This window comes from Biomphalaria glabrata, chromosome 11 (assembly GCF_947242115.1).
Source record: "Biomphalaria glabrata chromosome 11, xgBioGlab47.1, whole genome shotgun sequence".
Taxonomy (NCBI): domain Eukaryota; kingdom Metazoa; phylum Mollusca; class Gastropoda; family Planorbidae; genus Biomphalaria; species Biomphalaria glabrata.
In genome coordinates, this window is record NC_074721.1 from 12,258,400 (window position 1) to 12,283,405 (window position 25,006).

A 25,006-nucleotide genomic window follows, 5' to 3' on the forward strand; every position below is an offset into this window, starting at 1 on the left:
GTTCATGTCAAGCGAGACTGACAGTGTGCATGGCACCGTAGAATTGACTTTGTAATAGCAGAAATGCAATCTAAATGTTTTCGTTGGCAACTGTGATGTAGGGAGTCCTTGATATTGTACCATTAGTCTATGTCTAAACTAATGTCAGGTACCCGTTAGAGGTAGGGGGAACCCAAGGGCGCCCAAAGATTCCGAAATTAAAAACCCCAGTCTTCGATAGGATTTTAACAAGAGCTTCACCGTTCAGCCACCGCACCCTCTTTAGTATACTGATAATTACTCTTGGCATTATTGTTGCTCGGATTTGGCATTGTCTCGAGTTTCCTTTCTACTTTGTTCACAGGAATTAATTATATCCGAAGGATTGATGAACACTTTGGACTCTATTCTAAGGCTGGTAGCTGGAGATCAAATTAAAGTAAGTCACGTAGAATGACACACATGATTGACTCATTGGTCTGGGGATACTGTCCTAGCTCGAGCCTGTTTTGTGTATAAGGTTTAAGTCCACTCTTAAAGTTATACCCTTGTCTACTTGCCCATTGATTACAATGTGCGTATTGTCAGGGTACATAGCTATGAGAAATAGGAAATAGTTTTATTTATTTACAAATCATATATTAACTCACTCCATCTGTCTCTCTGGGTGGATTCTTTGACACGTTTTTTTTTATTCTCATTATCGAATTAAGTTGAAATTCTGCAAAATTAATCAGCTAGTGAAAAACAATTTTTATATAGAAAAGGGAGATAAATATTTTTAGAATTTAGATATACGGCAGTGATTGTACGGTGCTTTCCCTAATACAATATATTTCCTTTTCATTTTAAAAATTTTATATTCTGCTTGTTGTTATTTTATAATCTAGAACCAAAAAGAGTTTTAAGGGTTAGGCATGACATGACAACAATTAGGTTAGAGACTTAGAGTTACCATAGAGACTGAATAGTAAACAAAGATGAATGGAGTTCCTTCTTTAAGAGAGAGTTACGATTATTTTTTAGTACCAATAATCCACTTCTGAATTCTTTTGGTATTATTGATAAAGTATCCGTGAGAGCTCGCAGGAGTGTTGGCATTGTATCTAAACAGTGTGTTACAACAAGGCTGACCAGAGAGCCAAGCTACCTTGCAGTGAAGATTTCTACCAAGACTTGATGGGTTGTTATGCTAACAAACATTTTTTTGGTTCGTGACTTTTTGAAAAGCCTCTCGCCAATTGTTACATACCTCTATTCAAGTCAGAACTTCACTTGTAACAGTTGATGTCTATCGCTGAGAAAAGAATGACTAGCTGGTTGGCCACAAGGGGAAACTCTAGTTTGACCGTTATGAAAAATGTTTCATTGTTTATCAATATAACATTCATTAGTTATTGAGAGAAAAACCAAATTAAAAAACATGGCGTAATAAGCCGTAATGTAGCGGTAACTGAGTTATTTATAAACTTTAAAAATGCTTTACGTTTACTGATAGATTATCAAAGCTTTGCTTCTATTTTTACGTAAATCTAATATAGATTACATTTACATTCTAGATCTAAAAGTAGATCTAGATCTAGATCTAGACTTAAAGAGTTCTGATTCAGCAGTCTAGACCTAGATCTACTTCTAGATGTCTATATGATGAAAGTGCCAATAAGTAATGAAACAATGGCAGTTATACAAGGTACCACAAGCCTAATGGATAGGCACGTCGGTACATTGAGCTGACGGTCTCTACGTACGTGCTCGATACCCAAGTCGATCTATTTTATTTCAAATAATTTATTTTTTTATATTTATTTGTATTTTCCTTGCATATGTGAGGCATTGTCTTTTTTTTTTTTAAATGTATTAAAATAATTTTTCATGTTACTGGTTAGAGTCGAACCATCTTTATGAATTTGGGAATGTCTCTTTTTTTTATGTCAAGGTTTTCTCTTGACATATGACTACCATCGTGTATTAGGTATTCCAATTATCTGTACTTCTGTCCTTTAGTGTCAGTGTTTCTGCTGTCAGTACCTCTCTTGTCAGTAACTCTGCTGTTAGTAGGCCTACTTTTTTGTTTTCTTCACTGCCCCTGTTATTTATATTTTGTAGACGGTGCATCTGTTTCAGATACTTTTGTTGTCAGTGCTTCTGTGTCAGTGCTTCTGCTGTCAGTGCCTCTGCTGTCAGTGCCTCTGCTGTCAGTGCCTCTGCTGTCAGTAAATCTGCTGTAAGTAGGCCTACTTTGTTTTCTTCACTGCTGCTATTTATATTTTATAGTCGGTAAATCTGTTTCAAATACTTTTTGCTGTCAGTGGTTCTATTTTCTGTTTAACCATCTAACTGAATCTAATTAGATTGAAGTTTCTCATAAACCAATGTCAAGGACGTATTGAAAAGCTTTCAGAACAAAAAGTGAAAGGGCGAACTTCTTTTTGAAATCCCAAACCCTCTAAACTCCAAATCTAACCACTACATCTACTTCACTATCAAAATAATCTTACAATTCAAGACAAGTTGATACAGCTCCTATCGCCCACCCACCTTCGTTTAGTTCTGTGGTCACTGGTTGACAAGAATGTCATTAAGTCTGTTTTTTAATACAGTATTGTTGCATTACCTATAAAAGTATTGAAAGAAAGAAGTATTTTAATTTGAAAAATTATATTTAACTTGACGTTGGCATCAATTAGATCATTGAAATGTATGCTGGTCACTGTTTAGCCTTGCAGTAGGCCTACATGCCCTGAAGGGGATTTTTTTACATTGACAATTTTTGTATGCAGGGTTACCCTGAAATGGACAAACGCTCTCTAACCAACTCCGAAGTGTTTACCACCTGGATAGACAGCTCCAGCCGCAACGTGGTAGAAGTAGACTTCTTGTTCCACTACCTGTACATGGACATGGAGATCTTTTATCAAGGCGTGAATCTGTTTTCTCTAGACCCTTTCCTTAACATTGCAGTAAGTACCCCCGTCAATATGTTTTGTCTAGACCCGTTAGTTATTACTGCAGTAAGTACTTCCGTCAATCTGTTTTCCCTAGACCCGTTAGTTATTACTGCAGTAAGTACTTCCGTCAATCTGTTTTCTCTAGATTCTTCCCTTATCATTGCAGTAAGTACTTCCGTCAATCTGTTTTCTCTAGACCCTTTAGTTATTACTGCAGTAAGTACTTCCGTCAATCTGTTTTCTCTAGATTCTTCCCTTATCATTGCAGTAAGTACTTCCGTCAATCTGTTTTCTCTAGATTCTTCCCTTATCATTGCAGTAAGTACTTCCGTCAATCTGTTTTCTCTAGACCCTTTAGTTATTACTGCAGTAAGTACTTCCGTCAATCTGTTTTCTCTAGATTCTTCCCTTATCATTGCAGTAAGTACTTCCGTCAATCTGTTTTCTCTAGACCCTTTAGTTATTACTGCAGTAAGTAACCCCGTCAATAGATCTTTTCCTTATTACTGCAGTAAAGACCGATGTCTATTTATTCTTATTGTCACCGACATATATAAACTAATGCATTATTGTTAACAAAACAAGTTATTTGTTATCTAAGTAACCGAACGCAACATGCCACAAAAAAAATATTTCTTTCTGGCTGTTGCATGCCATAATTAAAGGGAAACTCCGATGTTTTTTCAAATTTGAGTTATTAACATATTTAAATTCTGCGTAAAAAGTTGTAATAGTAAACATTTTTGTATTTACATGCTTAGAAACATTTATATTTAATAAATTAGTAAATTCTTGTCATCTTAAAAAAAAAAACGGGATTCTTTGAGATTTTGTTTAAGCTATTTCATACTTCACTTCCCTCAACAATACTGAAAGAGAAACTAGATTTAACAAATCGTATCACTTCATTCTTACAGTAGCTGTTAGGCTTAGTGACGGCCTAGTCCAGAGCTATGATACAGTTATATATATATACATGTATAGATAGATCCAAAAGCATTAGGATAACCAACTCGAGAAAAAAAGGTAACATTTTCATCTAAGCCTCTCCCTATCCCAAGAAGTAAATAGATCGTGTGTCTGAATGATTCGAACAAGCTTGTCAGTGTAGGGCTAGTCTAGACTACGTGTAGTTGATCATGACAAGACAACCAAGCGATAGTGTTTGTTGTGTGTTGAGTGGTCAGGCGAGAAGATACACACTGCCGTGGTTGGTCAAGCATGTAAATCTACTTTTAATACGCATTTTTTTGTTTGCATACAAGATCCTAGATCTAACTGTATAGACGAAAATATATTTCTTTTACGAGAATGTAAACTTTGCTGTATGGTCTCCCGTTATACAGAAGTCAATAGATTAAATTAAACGTATTTGTGACGTCACATAGAAACCCGGTGAAAGTCTGACTTTTGGATAAAAAAAAAAGTCTGACGTTTGGATGCGCAGGAAAATTACGTCGGAAAAACATCAATTACTAAGTTATTATTGCAAATAAAAAAAAAAGGGTAATATATTCATTATCTGTAAATCAAAATAAATATTATATCAAAAATTGTCAAAACCATCGGAGTTTCCCTTTAAAGAAAATTTTGAAATGAAAGGGAGTTAATCAATTTCTAATCTTTCTCCAATGGTAAAGGGTCGAGGGGGGTTAGTTTCATCTAGATGTTTCCAGAACGAAGCTAGGGTATAAATATTGCAATTGTTTTATCAATTTTTCGGTGTGTTTTATTGTCTTATTATTATGCCTGGTATTGTGGTATGCGCTCTGGACTGTCGTCTCGATTGTCCAGAGTTCGAACCCTGTTAGCAGCCAACCCTGGATGACTTGCGGGAAGCTTGGCATAGGAAGTAATAATCTTCAACTCTGAAGGAACATCGGAAATATGAAAAAAAACGAAACAAATACTATGCTATGTTGAAGCTAGTTAAAGTCCGGCTTATGTTGAAGTCTGTGTTCCATCAAACCAGGTCTACACATCGTTCTGGTCCCTCCTGCCCAATGAACAAGGAGGTGCAATTATTGATTTACCTCTGCTTGTCATAAGCGTGGAACAGAAACTGCCCACTCAGTACGCCCTTGAGAAGTTCGTACCGGATCGTTACGATATACGTTTTAAACATGATCACGTCAGTAAGTATTGTAGAGATTTAGGCTATAGGTATTGCTAGGTCCCAGCTGTAAGAATTGTATAGATTTAGGCTATAGGTATTGCTAGGTCCCAGCTGTACGAATTGTATAGATTTAGGCTATAGGTATTGCTAGGTCCCTGCTGTAAGTATGGTATAGGTTTAGGCTATAGGTATTGCTAGGTCCCAGCTTTAAGTATGGTATAGATTTAGGCTATAGGTATTGCTAGGTCCCAGCTGTACGAATTGTATAGATTTAGGCTATAGGTATTGCTAGGTCCCTGCTGTAAGTATGGTATAGATTTAGGCTATAGGTATTGCTAGGTCCCAGCTGTAAGTATGGTATAGATTTAGGCTATAGGTATTGCTAGGTCCCAGCTGTACGTATGGTATAGATTTAGGCTATAGGTATTGCTAGGTCCCAGCTGTAAGTATGGTATAGATTTAGGCTATAGGTATTGCTAGGTCCCAGCTGTAAGTATGGTATAGATTTAGGCTATAGGTATTGCTAGGTCCCAGCTGTAAGTATGGTATAGATTTAGGCTATAGGTATTGCTAGGTCCCAGCTGTAAGTATGGTATAGATTTAGGCTATAGGTATTGCTAGGTCCCAGCTGTAAGCATGGTATAGATTTAGGCTATAGGTATTGCTAGGTCCCAGCTGTACGTATGGTATAGATTTAGGCTATAGGTATTGCTAGGTCCCAGCTGTACGTATGATATAGATTTAGGCTATAGGTATTGCTAGGTCCCAGCTGTAAGTATGGTAGCGATTTAGGCTATAGGTATTGCTAGGTCCCAGCTGTACGTATTGTATAGATTTAGGCTATAGGTTTAGCACACCGTTTTCTAAGTTTGGGTGTTTTTAGGCCTATTATTAGAATTTTATATATTCTGAGTAGATTTCTACATTCACTTAACCAGATTTTTTTTTCGGAGGAGGTCGTGTAATAAAAAAATGTTATTCTTTTTCCCTACATGCATCATTCATTAGTTATCAAGAGAAAAATAATCGCTCTTACAAAAGTTTGTCAGCTGTATAAAGGATAAATTGTATTTTTTAAAATGTGTTACTTGTTTTGTTTGTTTTCAGTTGAACAAAAAGATCGTTATTTTTTTAACATGAGAACCTATTTGGATCAAAGTGAAACTGACCAGGAGACTCCAAAGCAAACAGATCAAGTCCAAACTGGTTCTAATAGTTTTTCCGATTCTGACTGCTTACTTATAAAGGTAGAGCAAACTCAAACACCAATAGTAATGATAAGATAGTAATACATGCAAAAAGTAAAATGATGCTAAAGTTACGAAAATAAATCGAACGGACAGGCGCGTTGTCAACATTCCTTGATTTCCTCATCAATATGTAACTTTTAACATAACATAAGCAAGGTTCTTAAAAGATCCAATGTTTATACAACTGTGGTTTGAAAAGAATGAATTACCAGTAATTGACTTATTAGTCTATGCAAATGAATAATTGCGCGAAGTTTCAACTTGATCCAAGAATGGGTGTGGGAGAAATAACGTGTAAACATGTTTTACCAGACAGACGAACAGACAGAGTGAGATGATATCAGCTATGCAAATAAATTAACCGATTAGTTTATAAACTAGTGGTAATGTATTTGTATAATTTCTCTAGACCATCGAGATCGTAAATAAAATGTGTTATGGTCTTGTTATTGTGAGAAACATTTCTTATAACTAGCTGGATCCATTGGAATGTAGACATTTAGTTCAAACATGTTGTATTTGTTTTTTTTTTGTTTTTTTTTTTGTTCTAGGTTGATATTTCGCAACATTACTCCACGATGCTACATATAACCGGCTTAGAGAAGATGAAAATGGAAGTAAGGGCTAGCCTGTACAACAGCTATGCTGAGACACTGGACATTATAAATGAACCGCCAATGATTCTTCCCAGAAACGAAACCACTTACAAAAACATGTTGGTGAAGGAGAATGTCGTCTTTCTGCCGAAATTAAGTCTGGTAAATGTCTTTCTGCCGAAATTAAGTCTGGTAAATGTCTTTCTGCCGAAATTAAGTCCGGTAAACGTCTTTCTACCAAAATTTAACTTTCTAAATGGAGCCTTTCTGACAACAAAAAAAATAGGCCGTCTTTCTTCGAAATTCTGGTAAATGCAGTGTTTCTGCTAGAACTGTCTTGTAATGCCATCTTTCTTCTAAAACAATATTCTAAATGTCATCTCTCTGCAAAACGTTTAGATGAGTGTCATCTGCCTTCTAAAACTATATGGCTAATTTCATATTTCGGCTAAAACTAGATAAAGATTGTCTAAATTTCTAAGGCAACCTTCACGCGTTCAATATGTATATACGCAATATTTAAAAAGAAAGTCTTCTGTAAAATGTGTAATATAAACTATACTTACGTTGCGTTGAGAAAATTATGTGTTCAACATTCTCTATAGCCAGTTTTAGGTATTAACTGTACCACTTTGTATAAAATACAGATTAAATAATATCTGTACTAATAGCATCGCATTCGTTAAGCATTGTAATGATTGGTATTGTTATAACTCTGCTCCTACGCCGATGTATATGGTGCGTACCAGCGCACTGTTCAACACAAGAGATAGACAGATCTACAGAGGATCAAGAAACATGCCGGTTAAGTTCTAGGGAAGTAGCAAGAAGTTTGGGTGCTGGTGGTTGGATGGTCTCTATTTTAAAGAAATATAAATAGCTTTTATATAGCGCTACTTTCATGCTTATAGTATGCTCAGAGAGCTATGGTCCAATCTCATGAGTGGACCAGTAGGGGGGTATCTGGGACAAGGTTTTCCGTGCTGCCTTTAGGCGCTCAGTCGGGTGTCGAACCTAGAGCCCCCTTCATAGGTAGCCAAGACAAGCCAAGTTCAAGCGTACTTTAGACCACGCTTTCATGGGGCAAGAGTAGCTATGTTATAGGCCTACATCTTTAAATTTTCAAGTAAGAGTAGAACTAGATTCTAGAAGAGCCACAATATGTTGGTCTAAAATGTTATGGAAACTAGATCTACTTAAGAGAGCCCCGTTCAAAGGTAGCCAAGCCAAGTTCAGGCGTACTTAGCCATTCGACCACGCTTCCCACTGTTTTATATTATTTTTGGTAATTATTAAACTTTCGGCCGGAGTTCGGCCTGAATTTATTTAGATACGTATAAAAGTAAATTCACATCAGAAGACGTTTACTACGTGCACAGTGGAGCTTTTTGTCTCTGTCATTATGACGCAATGTCTCAAAGCTTTTTAAAACATAGTAGTGGTCACGTTCAGTACTACGCCGTCTCCTCCCACAGAAACAGTCAATCACTTCGGCCGGTGGCCACTACTTCGTTCTCATCAATTACGCCAGGGATCAAGAGGTCAAGGGCATCCAGGCCGGAATGTCCACAATAACTCTGGAGTGCACGCACGTGTCTTGCTTCTGGTGGAGCATGTACGACGACAAGTGGTTTTCCAAGTTCTGCAGAGTAAGCATATTTGTGTGTGTGTGCTCTCCTCGGCTGCTGTTACTGTGTGCAGGGGCGTACCGAGAGTGTCAGGCGCATGGGGCATCGGGGCCCCCTATTATTATTATAGCTTTTATATAGTGGAGGGGAGGGGGTATCTAGGAGTTGGTTTTCCGTGCTGCCTTTAGGCGCTCAGTAAAAGCAACTCTGTCCGAGTCGGGTGTCGAACCTCGAGCCCACTTCTAAGTAGCCAAGACAAGTCAAGTTCAAGCGCACTTAGCCTATCGACCACGCTTACCCTATCTCCCACCAACCTCGAAAACTCACACTGTGTGATGTAATTCGCATTTGCATAATAGCAGTCAACACTCCCATTGTGTAATACGAAACGTATAGATATAATGTAAATGCATGGCTGGTCTTAGGCCTCTGCAACCCATATGGCCGCAGTGGGCCCCGCACTGTCATAGGCCCATCCCTTATTTTAGTGGACTGCCCATATTATTAATTTAAACCATTACAACTTAAATTACTGGGTTCCTGCGGCCTCCAGATTTTCTACGGACTCATGGATACCTCCTGAAATCATAAAAATCTCCTGAAAAGAGACAAAATTGTTTATAGGAAGGGGGGGGGGTCATTCAATTCCTTGAGGTCAACCGTTCACGAAGATAGACTGAACAATTTGACAGAGCGTGATCTATAAAGGAAACAGAAAATGCAAAGACGAATTTATTTTCTTATACAAATCTTAATTTTCACGTATTACCCTTATCCCTACCCAGACTGGACAATCGGTTAACATAGGGCCACGTAATTGTTAGGGCCGGCTCTGTGTAAATGACCTTGATGTTAGATGCTTGCGTATTTTTAATCTGTTACGCAAACGAAGACGCCACAAGTCCACTAAGCTTCAACACTTAGTACATTTAATTCAGAATAGGTCACCGGTCAGGTCAATGTGGCTAGGAGATGCTGTTGAATCTAAATGCCAACCGTCCATAAAGTAAAAGTCTAGACACTATGTATTACACCATATACGGTTGTTAATGCTCGGTCGTTGGTTTGTAGCCCAAAATAGCTAGTACAACTAAACCGATGTAGGTGTAATATATTTTTAACTCGCAACTTTTAGTAAACTTTATCAAACTTCTTGATTAAATAAAACTTAATGTAACTTTTATTTATGCTATGCAAAGACAACAAGTCATACTTTCAACATGAAAGTAGAATTATAAAGAAAAAAGTGAAATGAGAATTTAGATGGGGGACATCTGCATAAAAAATAACGTATAAAATAAAAACAAAGCTTATGTTGTATCAATTAGTTTGGATCAGTCATGTAATTAAATTTATAATAAATTTAGACAAACATAAATTAAATAAATATATTTTTTTTACCTTTTTTTTTTGTTTAGCGCAATTTCATGCTGTTGGCTTTTTTAATATGCTATGATTCTATGTCTTGTCTGGACCAGTAGGAGAGGGGTAGGGGGGAGAAAGAAGGGGGTACTGGGGGATTCCTTTTTAAAAAGGTATTTCTAAAAAAAAATAATAAATAGCGACCTGAATTTGAAATCGAGATTTAAGGCCTCTCCAGCCCGCTCAGCGTCCTCAAACCAATACGGTAACGACTGTGCTTATGAAAATAGTTTCAATAGTTCTTTAGAAACTTTTTTTTCTACAAACATTAAAGGGGACTAATTTAACTTATACCAACGTATCAGACAAGTAAATTATCTTTCCCTTGTTCGAGATTTAAAAAAAAATAATTTCCATTACTTAATTTACTAATTTCTTTATTTTTTTTTTAAATTGATTCTTATGTTGGCGGGTAAAAGAAATAATTGTGCAAAACTTCAGCTTGATCCGGGATTGGGTGTTGAAGAATTGGCGTGTGCAAACGTCATACCATACAGACAGAAGGACAGACAAAATGAGTTGACATAAGCTTTATAATAAAAACACATCATATGTCTCACGTCTTTCAAAATAAAACCCCTCCTTTTTTAATTAAAATACACGTGACTTGAATTAACATTCATTACGACAGACCCTCTCATGTTTTCATCAAAAACGCTCCTGCCTACCCGTCCAAAAAATATCAACTATCTCTCTCTTCGTTACCTTGGAAACACACACACATACTCTCCATAACAATGGCTATATCATTGTCGCGTTCAAACTTCGTCTTCTGTAGTGCGTCGCTAAACTAAATAATTACCTTACAAGATCTACTTATTTTTACAATTATTGTCCGTGTTTGTAGTTTCTTGGCGCTTATGTTGACTTCGCTCTGTTTCAGGAATCAGCCCACACCCAGCACGGACAAAATAAAATACCCATCATTAGCTGCTTTTGCGACACGGGAAACATCTTCTCAGCCGGAAGTAGCCAGTGTTCCGAAGGACATTTAGTTGACTGGTAACAATTACTCATTGGGATGTCCTTTAGTTTTTCTCGCTTTTCAATTTTTTACAAACCTTGTATCAATTCACTCTGTCTGTCTGTCTGTCTGGTAAAACGTTTGTACACGTTTTTTTCTCTCACATCCATTCTCGGATCAAGTTAAAAATTGCATAATTAATTATTGGTGAAGACATTACATATAAAAAAATCAATTAATTATTGGTAATTAATTATTTTGCTTGATACCACAGGGAAAATTAATTCTTCAGTATCCAGAGAAATGGTCAAATATTAAGAATTTTTATCCCATCAGATAAATTGTACAAGTATGCTCTGATAAAGTTGAAACTTTTAGCATTTATTTTTTAACCAAACAAAACAAGAATCATTTTTAAAAAATAACAAAAAAGTCAAATAATTATTGGAAAAAATTATCTTGTTAGATACTGAAAAAGGGAAATAAATTCTGATTGATAAATTTTAGGACCAAAAAGCGAAAATAATATATATAAGTTAAATTGAGGTATAAAAGTTAAGGCTAAAAACGAAATTCATGCATTTGTCATATGATTTTCAAGAAATATGAAAATGTTACCGTGATCGCTTTTAAATGTATTTCTAAGAATTTTTTTTTCAAATGTTAGACTATCTTGAATTCATACTTGAGGGCTCTAGCCTACTCAAGCTTCCACATAAGCTAACATACTAGCCACCGTGCCAGCAAAACGCTTATGAAAATAGAAAGTTGTATAGTTATCTATTGTTAGTTTCAAACTTTAAAGCGGCTACCTATTTCTCTCTACAAAGTATAAAAGGGGACTTATTCAACTTATACCACCACATCAGTCAAGTACAATTTCTTTCCCTTGTTCGATACCAAACAAAATTTATACTATAGAAAATAAGGCGTATGTAAGTATGTATGTTACGAATAGAAATCAAAACCGTTTGACCAATCTTGATAAAACGAGGCAGAAATGTTCCTTGGGTACTAACCTAGACCGTAGTGTATGTATTCTAGCCATAAAACTAACTTAAGACCCTTAAGACTTTGACACATGAAATTACAAAAAATTGTCTATTGACTTCATTATTAAAGTTAAGCTTCAAATTTGTGCTTCAAAAGCATTTTTACATAAATTCCTTCCTTATATCTGCGAATTTAGAAGTCCTGACGTGCATTACTTCATTAGACATTACCGGAAAGGTTACACATCTCTCTATTCCTAGGTCTAAAACACTCATTCAACTCTAAGATGATAGAACTTCTCTTCGCAAAGATACTTTTATACTTTAACAAATGAACATACTAATTATAGTCCATTCATTTCATATTTTAATCAAATTAACATTCAAATTTGTTTTTCTAATGCATTTTTACATGAGTGCAACTCTATTCTTAATATCGCGTGAATTCAGGTCAATTAGCTATTTTTAGGCAACTCTATTCTTAATATCACGTGAATTCGAGTCAATTGGTTATTTTTAGCTTCATTCATAATATTTTGTATTCATGAATTCATGCATTCGCTTTACTTATAACATTATTATTTTCTTTAATTGTTTTTAACGCGCTATATCAGTTACTATATCAGCAATACGCAAGTTAAGACCCACGGGAAGCGGGTAATATCTGTCTAGTATGAATAAAAGATAGTTAATTAACCAATTGATAATTTTTATGTGATTGATTCTTGTTTTGTCAGGCAAAAGAAATAGCGTGTACAAACTTTTTACCAGACCGTGTTTATATAAGCTTTGTAATTAGACTCTTAATATGTCTAACAGGTCATCCTTTGAGTTAGAGACTCTGCAGTGGTTTGACCTCAATGACACAAATCTGTTCATGGCTTACATTGTGTTGTGTTTAACTATGGTGTTTGTAGCGTTACTTGTCTGGAGCGTACGAAAAGATCGACTGGAATATTACGAGGTAATTTTTTTTTAACAATACCTCTAATCAAATCAGAACTTCATGGTGGAACCTGGATATGTGGGCTCAACCTGGGTGGACACGGATATTAAAAACGGCTCTAACCATTTTCCTAAAAATCTTATAGTAGACGTAAACTGCACTTAACCTAAATCTTTGGAATCGTAGACATTGCCATTATTATTATTATTATTTTATTATTATTATTAACTGTAATGGACGAAGAACTTTGAGCTGGATCGGCGCATTGACGCCCTTCTGGGTTTTTAACGCGAATAGACGCTCTTGTTTTCTTGGATGAAGTTAAGATGACGCCCCTTTTTATGTAGAAATATTAATCATCCTAAAATATTAAATTTAGCTTAAAATCATCCTAAAATATTAAATTTAGCTTAAAATCATCCAAAAATATTAAATTTGGCTTATAATCATCATAAAATATTAAATTTGTCTTATAATTATCCTAAAATATTAATATTGGGTTTATAATGATCCTAAAATATTAAATTTGGCTTGCGCCTTCTTATTTTTATCATTTTTTAAAAGAATACGAATAAATAAATTTCCGAATTTAAGGCATTATCGATTGAAGAGTTTAATAAATATAAGAATAATTATACGCACCGACTCTACTGCTAATGAACTTCAAGTTTGACTAGCGCAATAAACATCTTATCCAATGTAATGGACATCTATATAAACATAGCAACTCAATGTTGACTTTCTGCTCTATAGGTTAAACTTGGCAGTAATCTGGTTTAGATACGTAGTACATCTAGAATTATGCAATAATTAAGGGTAAATGTCACAGGAGGTTAAGGGTTAATGGCACAGGAGGTTAAGTGTTAATGGCACAGGAGGTTAAGGGTTAATGGCACAGGAGGTTAAGGGTTAATGGCACAGGAGGTTAAGGGCTAATGGCACAGGAGGTTAAGGGCTAATGGCACAGGAGGTTAAGGGTTAATGGCACAGGAGGTTGGGTTAATGACACAGGAGGTTGGGTTAATGACACAGGAGGTTAAGGGCTAATGGCACAGGAGGTTAAGGGTTAATGGCACAGGAGGTTAAATGTTAATGACACAGGAGGTTAAGGGTTAATGACCCTGGAGGGAAGTAGTTTAAACAATACTTCATTATGCACAATGATAGATGTGGAAGAAGGGGTGTAGTCAAGTAATTGAACATTAAATACGACTACACTTAGCTCTTGGTACACTCAGTAATCCATCTCGGCGCCAACATAAGTTCACGTATTTAATGTATACTTCAGTACGTATAGTTTTTAATGTGGGTAGGCTGAAATTTTTTCTTACATCGAGAAAAGCGCATGACAAAACAATCAAGAACCCCACATTTACAATTATATTTCTCAATAATGTAGAAGTTACTTCCCTTTTCGATAAAATAATTAATCAACCATAATTTATTGACAATATGGTTAATTTTTTAATTGATTCAGGTTTTGTTAGATCCAATAAATATAGTTGTTTAAAATTAGAACTTGATCCGAAAATGATTGCGTAAGAAAACTCGACATCCCGGGGGGGGGGGGGGGGGCTAGTTCATTCTAGTAAGTATTATTGCAAAAATAAAAATAAAATTTAAATACAGTGACATTCTACGATGCGTCCTACATTATAATGTTGAAACAGTGACTGCCATTTAGGGGTTAAACTGTTTAACTTCTGAGAGACCTGCACATCATTCTCTTAGGTTCTTAAAGTCTGTTCTCCTTGTGTTTTCTGTCCTCAGTGCAGGACGCACGTGGCGCCCCAGCTGTTTAGCCCTTGGTGTACTAACAACTACATCGTGTGCATATCGACTGGAGTCATGCCTCGCTGCGGGACGACTGCTATACCGAGTATCACCTTGATCGGAGACGAAAACTTCAGCTTTCTCATCTCTCTCGAGCCCTTGAGAGGGCTGTTTAGGGTAATTTATATTTGCATGCTTCTCTCTTGTGTGTGTCACTGAATAGCTGCTGTGCTCGTCTTATGAGCTAAATAAAAGAGGTGGCGTGTAGGTGTGTGTGTGTGTGTCAGAGAGAGAGAGCAGGGAAAAAAAACATGATATCTTATCTCTTATCTTATATAATACAGACGTTACTTCAAAAAAGAAGATGATTACGTCCTACGCGTCATGCATTTAGTCATGCATATTAACCAATGACTTAAATTCTGACAAGTCACTGGTTTTCCTGGCTAGCTCAGGCAACCCATTCCATGCTCTAATAGCACTAGGGAAGAAGGAGTATTTGTACAAATTTGTCCTAGCATATGGGACGAGGAATGTGCCTTTATCTTTGTGTCTTTCAGAGTATTTTTATTAAATTTAGTTTTTGTATTTGAAGATTATGGTTCAGTGTTTTATGTATGATCGCTACTTTACTTTTGAGCCTTCTGTCCTGAAGGCTTTCTAAATTTAGTGATTTTACTAAAGGTGTTACTCTAGTCAAATGTGAATATTCGTTTGTTATGAATCTCACTGCTCTATTTTGTGCCTGTTCCAGTTTCTTAATGTTTTCTTGAGTTGAGGGGTCCCAAACGGAGGATGCATATTCTATTATTGGCCTAACCAAGGTTAAATAACATTTTAGTTTTATGTTCTTATTTGATTTATAGAAATTTCTTTTAATAAATCCTAATGTTTTGTTTGATATGACGACATAGTCACCTCGGCTGAGGGAGAGAATAAAGAATCATCACTGCTAGAAGTGATTTTTGTTTTGTCGCCAATGGTAGAGTGTGCAGAGCAAAGAAGGGGACGTTTTCCAATTGGTTTATATAACGCAGGCATCCAAACCTGGGGTCCTGGTTCGAATCTCGGTGAAGACTGGAATTTTTAATTTCGGGATTTTTTTGGGAACTCCTGAGCCCACCTAACTCTAATGGGTGCCTGACTTGAGTTGGGGGAAAGGCGGTTGGTCGTTGTCTTGGCCACATGATACCCTGCTCGTTAACCGTTAGCCAAAGAAACAGATGACATTAAGATCTTTTGTCCCATAGATTGCAAGGCATGAAAGGGAAACTTTGCTCTGCACATAACGCACTGTTCAGGAGAAACTTCCATTCGCGGTAACTTTGTTACTTGGTTGAAGAAAAAAACGTCCATTTTCTTTTCGACTTCCCCCCTTCCCTTGCTTAACTCCGTCTCCACAGGTCTGCTGCGTCTGTTAAATCACAGGCTATAGGTATGGTAACATACATGTTTTCGCATTCTTGTGTTCGGGGCCTTTACGCCAGAGGATTTGACAGTGATGATGATAATGACAAGACTCTCTTCTGTGGGGTTTCATCAAACGTTTGGTTAATGTAATCTGATGAATGCCTCGCATAGGTCAATCACCAGTGATGAACTAGTGCACAAACTAGAACTATGGGAACCAAGCAGTAATAACGAACAATAAATTATTTATTTGAACTCTTGATTGACGAAACATACAAACATCGGAGACAATACATCAAGATTAGAGACAAGACATTAAGACTAGAGATAAAGTGGGGTTAAGGGTTAAAGGTGAAATAAGAATTTCAATAGCTTTTCATTTTTTTTCTTTTTTTTTGTTTTGTTTTTTTACAATCTATACGTGACGATTGGACAGACCGACAGACAAAACGCACAAAAGTAAGCTTTTTTTTTTTTCAGACGGGGGCACTAAAAATTGAAATAAAATTTGATTATTTAAAATGTTTTGATTGTTTAATATGATATTTAAATGTTGCGGGGTCAAACTAGCCGTTGCAACTAAACTATGGGAGCCACAACATATTATCATCTGAGTGTGACAGACGTACAAACGGACAAAAAGACTACACAAAACTAATAGCGGCTCTTTCCCTAACGGGACCGCTAAAAATACATTAATTTGCCTTTCATTTGATAGCATTAAATATTTTTAAAAAATAAAAAGTAAAAAAGATAAAACATAGATACACAAATATTTGGTATTAGCGATGTAGGCCTATCACCTGTAAGGCCAATACAAGACACATAGAAAGAGATCTTTTAAGTTTAATAGATATTCACAGAACTGATTAACATATGTCTGTTAGTATGAAAGGATCCGAATGAAGAGGGGTATAGAAAGTTAGATAGTTCTAACTTCTTTGAAATCGAACCTTCTTTAGCTCTTGATTACGTAACCTTACGTGTCGTTCTACGGTTGATTGAGATCGTGTTTGCTATGACTTGACTTAACTCTTTCTCTCCTAACTGACGATACCAGCGTCGATTCCACCACAATGTGGTAAATAATTACGGAGAGAAAGAGTTAAGTGAGCTAAAACTCGTTTTACTCTTGATTGACATTGTGCTATTTATAACTTCAGTTGCATAACTTGCATTCACCTCGTTTAACTGTTTAACTGTTGATGTAATTGCTAGCTGTATCTTCAAGTACCTTAAACTCATTTTACTTTTGCATTAGACAGGCTCGGAGGTGTGGTTTCTGCTGAGCACCAGGGTACCTCTTGGTAACTTATTACAGGCTGTCATCTCCGTTGATAAAACGGGAAACAATAGAAACTGGTAGGTACAAAAGTTGGCAACTCAAAGACATATAAAGTTCCTATTACGTTTTAATCCACTTTTTGACGCTAAAGTAGTATTTTTACAATTCATACTAAAAGATTGCATCCTCTCCCTGAGTGGACACTGGGAGGGAGGAATATTTCGAAAACGGCGTTAACGATTTCTCTAATAAATCTAAATATTTATGTATATCTTCGAGAAAAAATAACTAATTGGCAACAAAGTGACCTTTATACATTTTTTTTTCGAATTATAATCATTTTAAAATTAAATTTGGCCTAGACCTGTTTTTTTTTAAAACAACTTCAGTGGGAATCCCGTACTGGATGTTTCTTTCTATTCGGTAAAGGGATGTGCACAGTCTTGTGTAGAAGTTCCGGTCCATATGCCCTTGTAAAATCAAAAGGTGGATTTTTAATATAAGAGCTTGAGTGAGCAAAGCTCAATGGAAAGACACCTTGCAATAATGGAGCATTACATGAAACAATAGTATGAGAAAGAACAGCTTGCTCTTTATAAAGTGCTAATTAGTTTAAAACATAAGCTGATTTTTTTTTAATAGCACTGGTTTTATACATATATTTAATTTTTTCTTTTTTTTTCAGGTTTATATCACACATGTATTTGAGACATTTGGAAACTAAAAAGGAATGGTACTTTATATGTGACTCATGGATCCCTGATACCAAAACTAAAAAGCCATTTATCATTGTTGATGCTAGCTCCACGCCTGGTACGTAGATTAAAAACATGACAGGGAGAGCACAAAGACACATTACTTAATTTGAACCAAGTAGACAACTTAGGAGATATAGAAGTACAAGAACAGGGGATCCGAAAACTAGTAGCGAACATTAAACTGAATAAAGCATCTGGACCTGATGGTATTCCAGCTAGATTACTCAAGGAACTAAGCAATGAGATAGCACCAGTGTTCAAAATACTTTTTCAGGCATCTCTAAACCAGGGCAGAGTACCAAGGGACTGGAAAGAAGCTAATGTCACCCCCCTATTTAAAAAAGAAGAAAAATCTGACAACAGACCAGTATCACTAACCAGCATCACATGTAAAATCCTAGAACACATAATATATAGTAACATCATAAACCACTTAGACAAACATAATGTCCTTAATCCACCAATAACACAGACTAAAAACGCAAAATACTTAGGTGTTATAATAAATAAAATACTATAATGGAATCCCCATATTGATGAAACTATCAAAATATCAAACAAAAGCATTAGGGTTTATTAAAAGAAATTTCTATAAATCAAATAAGAACATAAAACTAAAATGTTATTTAACCTTGGTTAGGCCAATAATAGAATATGCATCCTCTGTTTGGGACCCCTCAACTCAAGAAAACATTAAGAAACTGGAACAGACACAAAATAGAGCAGTGAGATTCATAACAAACGAATATTCACATTTGACTAGACTAACACCTTTAGTAAAATCACTAAATTTAGAAAGCCTTCAGGACAGAAGGCTCAAAAGTAAAGTAGCAATCATACATAAAACACTGAACCATAATCTTCAAATACAAAAACAAAATTTAATAAAATACTCTGAAAGACACAAAGATAAAGGCACATTCCTCGTCCCATATGCTAGGACAAATTTGTACAAACACTCCTTCTTCCCTAGTGCTATTAGAGCATGGAATGGGTTGCCTGAGCTAGCCAGAAAAGCCGGTGACTTAGCAGAATTTACGTCATTGGTTAATATGCATTTCTAAATGCATAATGCTTTTTGGAAGTAACGTATGTATTATATACGATAAGACATCCATAGTTTTTACAGGCATATAAATATGTGGCTGAGAGGTAGAGCGTACGAACTGAGGGGGTTTTGAGTTCAAATCCCGTTGAAGAATGGGATTTGAACCTTGGGATCTTTAGTACGCAAGTCCACACAACTCTAACGCTCACATGACATACGTTGAGTAAGGCCCACCAGCTTTCATTGGGTTGACGTCTTTGAAAATGTTTCAGAATTGTTCTTTGGTAATCGCTAATTCTAAATAGTTGTTAACTTTGACATCTCCGAGGGCTTTAAGTCATAAATCTGTTACACTCGTTCGTGTCGAAATGACGGTAGAAACATTCAGCTCGTTGGATGTTTTCTTCGTAACAAGATTATTTATCATTTTGACCTGTCTTCCTGCAATTTTGTTCATGATACCACACGCCTGTCTCATGTCACTTGTTTTGATCAAGTGTTCCAGCTTAGTGCTGTAGTTTCTCTTTCCTTCCTTAAGAGTGACATTGAAATTTTCTTTGTGCTCTTTTCCTTTCTTGATAATCGCCACTCATATATGCTCTTTTATTTTTGGCTGATATCTCTTTTTATGTTTGCAGTGACCCTGTAGTTTGAGGGTGTTGTCTTGAGTCTATTCTTGTATAGTTTTTTGAACGACTTTGTCCTCTTTAAGTTTCGTGCTGTAATTAGAAGCACTGTTTTGTGGTCCGATGATCCTAGTGGTGGCCCACATCAGATGTGAATGCCCCTTAGATGTTACAGTAAGATAAGTCCAGAGTTCTGTTTGTAGGGAATGAGATGTCTGATAGAAAGTGGGTAGGTCAACCTTCAAGGTGCACTCATTAAAATCACCCAGTATAACTACTGGTGCTTCCGGTGACGTTGTCTGAAACTTATGCACTACGTCAGCAATGATTTCAGCTGTGACTTCCGTCTTGGCTGTAAGGAGGGACATACACCAGGACAATGTAAATAACACCAAAGTCTCGTGGCAAATATAAAGGTCTCAACGAAGGCGCCAGTAGTTCCAGATCAGGATAACACATGGGATTTCCTTTTGGTCTCAACTTTTTAAGAGAGCCCCAGCCGTCTCTTTAAGAATACATTTGCCATACATCTGAATACATTTGAATACATCTGCCAATCGCAGCTGCCGAATAGTTAGCAGTGCCTCAAGACAGTTCACACCAGCAAAAGGAAACAAGATGTCAAGTTAATGAAAAATAAATAATAAAAACTGAAGTACATTAATTCACACATGAAACATTAAATGCAGGATTCAATGGAGACATAAAAAAGAGTTGGGTGCGATCTAGATCCATGAGTACAGATGAGGTAACGCCCATCTGTTTCTGTGGCCTACGGTTAACGAAGTGTCATGTGGACAGCACAACGACCAACCACCTCTCTTCCCCAACATAATGTCAGTTGCCCATTATAGTTGTGCGAACTCAGGGGCGGCTTAAAAATTCAAAACATCTGTCTTCACCGGGATTCGGACTCGATATCCCTCGTTTCTGAGTCAAGCGCTTTACCACTCAGCCTGAGCTCCCCTAATGTACGTACATGTTTTATAAAGGCACATAATGACTCAAAAGTGGATTCTACGTTGCTGTTCATGCAAACCATGTTTCAGTGTAAAACAACAACAACCCACTGTTGTTGAAACGTTTGGTTCTTGAGATCTTCGTTTCATCAACCAACTTCATTTTGATTCATTATTTCTTTCGTACAGGCAGTCCAGGGAGGCTGAGGTTGTATGCTTTCATTCATCACTTTCGTATGCACCAGTTAGTTGTGGGCAGCTTCTTCAACATGAGCAACGGCTACACAAAGGTAATGGAACAATAAATAGGGGGGGGGGGCATGCTTACATACTCATGTTATGTCACATTGTGGCGGTGGAGGTATGCTTACATACTCATGTTTTGTCACATTGTGGCGGTGGAGGTATGCTTACATACTCATGTTATGTCACATTGTGGCGGTGGAGGTATGCTTACATACTCATGTTATGTCACATTGTGGCGGTGGAGGTATGCTTACATACTCATGTTATGTCACATTGTGGCGGTGGGGGTATGCTTACATACTCATGTTATGTCACATTGTGGCGGTGGAGGTATGCTTACATACTCATGTTATGTCACATTGTGGCGGTGGAGGTATGCTTACATACTCATGTTAAGTCACATTGTGGCGGTGGGGGTATGCTTACATACTCATGTTAAGTCACATTGTGGCGGTGGGGGTATGCTTACATACTCATGTTAAGTCACATTGTGGCGGTGGGGGTATGCTTACATACTCATGTTACGTCACATTGTGGTGGTGGGGGTATGCTTACATACTCATGTTACGTCACATTGTGGCGGTGGAGGTATGCTTACATACTCATGTTATGTCACATTGTGGCGGTGGAGGTATGCTTACATACTCATGTTACGTCACATTGTGGCGGTGGGGGTATGCTTACATACTCATGTTATGTCACATTGTGGCGGTGGGGGTATGCTTACATACTCATGTTATGTCACATTGTGGCGGTGGAGGTATGCTTACATACTCATGTTTTGTCACATTGTGGTGGTGGAGGTATGCTTACATACTCATGTTAAGTCACATTGTGGCGGTGGGGGTATGCTTACATACTCATGTTACGTCACATTGTGGCGGTGGAGGTATGCTTACATACTCATGTTATGTCACATTGTGGCGGTGGAGGTATGCTTACATACTCATGTTATGTCACATTGTGGCGGTGGGGGTATGCTTACATACTCATGTTATGTTACATTGTGGCGGTGGGGGTATGCTTACATACTCATGTTAAGTCACATTGTGGTGGTGGGGGTATGCTTACATACTCATGTTACGTCACATTGTGGCGGTGGGGGTATGCTTACATACTCATGTTATGTCACATTGTGGCGGTGGAGGTATGCTTACATACTCATGTTTTGTCACATTGTGGCGGTGGGGGTATGCTTACATACTCATGTTATGTCACATTGTGGCGGTGGGGGTATGCTTACATACTCATGTTATGTCACATTGTGGCGGTGGGGGTATGCTTACATACTCATGTTATGTCACATTGTGGCGGTGGAGGTATGCTTACATACTCATGTTATGTCACATTGTGGCGGTGGAGGTATGCTTACATACTCATGTTTTGTCACATTGTGGCGGTGGAGGTATGCTTACATACTCATGTTAAGTCACATTGTGGCGGTGGGGGTATGCTTACATACTCATGTTAAGTCACATTGTGGCGGTGGGGGTATGCTTACATACTCATGTTACGTCACATTGTGGCGGTGGGGGTATGCTTACATACTCATGTTATGTCACATTGTGGCGGTGGAGGTATGCTTACATACTCATGTTTTGTCACATTGTGGCGGTGGGGGTATGCTTAGGTAATGTGACAGGGGAGGATATACTAATGTATCGTAAAAGTAAGTATGCTAATCTAAAATAACTATAATTATAATAATTAGATTCGGACTATATTTAAAAATCGGTCTTTGCTTCTTCTTCGTTCTCATTTTCTATGTCGGAGGGTTCAGATCAGTAATCCTAGATCTGAGATGAACCGCGCATTGGTTTCCAGATCAGGCAGTTCTCAGTAAAGTTTTTCTTCTATAGGAGGGTTTTGGGGCCAGAGTCATGTTCCAGCGTATTGATAGTATTCAGATTTGAAGGATATGGTCTGCATTCTCTAGTGATGCTCCACAAGGGCAGGTTTCGGTAGTCCCAACTTTTTGCTTCTGGAACAACATGTTATCTCAGTTTGTTGTGCCTGGTTCTGTGTGGAAAAAGTATGCGTTGGTCATGTCGAGATAGTTTACAATAGGCGTCCTTTTTTCTTGTAATTGGGATGTGAGCTGGTCCAATTCTCATTTATTCTATTATTTTCATCATTTCTTCTGGGTAGAGAGGGATTTTCATTTGTTTTTTCATCCTTCCCATCTTCGGCCAGTATGTCTGATTTTTCTTTGCCTTCTAATTCAATGAGTGCTTGAACCTATTAAGAACAGTTTCCTTCTTGTTGATGTTAAGGTTTAGAAAGTTGAACCTCAGTTGCACTATATAGATAGTATCCGAGTTTTTCAGGATTTGAAGGGCGGATTTGGCATCAGTCAATGGATCTTTGCATTACCATACAATTATCTGGCTGCCATTTTGTGTGCTATATGATGAGCTTCCAATAGTACCTGTCATTAAAAAATGTAAAGTTTGAATAGGCAACAAACATTGAATGCATGCAAACGAGGTTTATTACAAAGCTTAAGTCAACTCACTCTGTTGGTCTCGTAAAAAGTCTATTAACGTTTTTTCTCCTTCACCTTATCGCGGTTCAAGTTGAAATTGTGCACCCTTATTTATTGTAGCTGACAAAATAAGAATACATTTTAAATTAGCCAATTGTTTAACTATTAGTAATTAATTATTTTATTTGGTATCGAACAAGCTCTTTCAATCTCTCAATCTGTCTGTGTCAGTCTCTCTGTCTCTAACTGTCACTGTCTGTCTATCTTTCTTTCTCTCTATCACTCTGTCTCTGTCTGTCTATACCTTTTTTTCTCTATCACTCTGTCTCTGTCTGTCTATACTTTTTTTCTCTATCACTCTGTCTCTGTCTGTCTATACCTTTTTTTTCTCTATCACTCTGTCTCTGTCTGTCTATACCTTTTTTTTCTCTCTCACTCTGTCTCTGTCTGTCTATACCTTTTTTTTCTCTCTCACTCTGTCTCTGTATGTCTCTCTTCCTCTCTCTCACTCTGCCTCTGTCTATCTCTCTTTCTCTTTTGAAGCCAAATTCCTACATTCAGAGTCGAAAAGAATAAAACCTCTTTTGTGTTTGTTTCATGCCCAGACACCTCACGTGCTACTGATGTGGCTCACCATACTGCTCAATTTCACCATCATCAACGCATTCATGAATCTGATTCGAGTTCAATTGAGAAGTGACGCCGCCGCCCTGAGAAAGAAATCCAGCGAGAATGTGTATACTTCGGCTACTATATACTCTGTGATCATAACATCATTGATCACCTACTTCTTGAGCCTCGTCTTTCAAAGGTGAGCTCTTCTCAAACGTATGTCTGCTCGGAACTGTCCCAGGTTCAAAACAAGCCCGCCGCCTTCAGCCATGAGTTTTAATGCAAGTCGTTCCCTTTTTGTGTGGTATGTCTGTCCGTCCGTTCGTCCGTCCCGTCTAGATCTCGTAAACTAGACAAGATATTGAAAATCCGACATCATAATATTTTAGACATTTCAAAGTTTTGATGAAAAGGCTATTTTTTTTTTCCTGAAAGCGAAAAATAATTTTTAAATCACATATACAAGCAGTTTTTTTTTCATAAAAATACACAGATTTTACAACTATTCCCTATTCATAGTAACAAAGACGGGAGGCTATTTAGTAAGGGAGATGACTGACACATTTATGCAAACGGTTTTAGATTTCGTCAATTTTTTTTTTTTTTTTTTTTTTTTGCCATTGTATTGCTAAGTTAAATAAGTTCTGTTATACTAACTACTACATTAACAAAACAAAAGTTTACTTTTTTAAAAAAAAAAAAGAGAAAAATCTGTTTAGTATGCAAATAAGTGGAACGTTATTTAAAGCAACAATTAATAAGTAGTTTTTCTTAAATCATCGCGTGAACCACAATGTTCGAACACAGAGACCGAACACTGAACTAAATGAATGAATTTTTAAAAATATGGAAATGGTTCTTTTTTTTCTTGATGCTTTAAATAAGAGATTGACCCTTTACAGAACAATTAGATCAGTTAGATAATCATTATATGATATTAGTTAGGCCAGGTTCACATCAAGC

The 25,006-nt window shown here is 36.9% G+C and overlaps 1 protein-coding gene across 1 annotated transcript in view; it reads left to right on the forward strand.

Moving 5' to 3' along the window:
- The window catches only part of LOC106059714 (uncharacterized), a 121,501-nt gene that overhangs the window by 57,845 nt on the left and 38,650 nt on the right, over positions 1-25,006 (forward strand). The window contains exons 27-39 of the mRNA XM_056004630.1: positions 344-418; positions 2,760-2,939; positions 4,900-5,062; positions 6,151-6,290; positions 6,845-7,051; positions 8,365-8,538; positions 10,823-10,941; positions 12,715-12,859; positions 14,612-14,791; positions 17,286-17,386; positions 17,995-18,122; positions 20,890-20,990; positions 24,037-24,242. Of these exons, the coding sequence (XP_055860605.1) occupies positions 344-418; positions 2,760-2,939; positions 4,900-5,062; positions 6,151-6,290; positions 6,845-7,051; positions 8,365-8,538; positions 10,823-10,941; positions 12,715-12,859; positions 14,612-14,791; positions 17,286-17,386; positions 17,995-18,122; positions 20,890-20,990; positions 24,037-24,242 (1,919 nt within the window). The remainder of the gene's footprint in view (positions 1-343; positions 419-2,759; positions 2,940-4,899; positions 5,063-6,150; positions 6,291-6,844; positions 7,052-8,364; positions 8,539-10,822; positions 10,942-12,714; positions 12,860-14,611; positions 14,792-17,285; positions 17,387-17,994; positions 18,123-20,889; positions 20,991-24,036; positions 24,243-25,006) is intronic.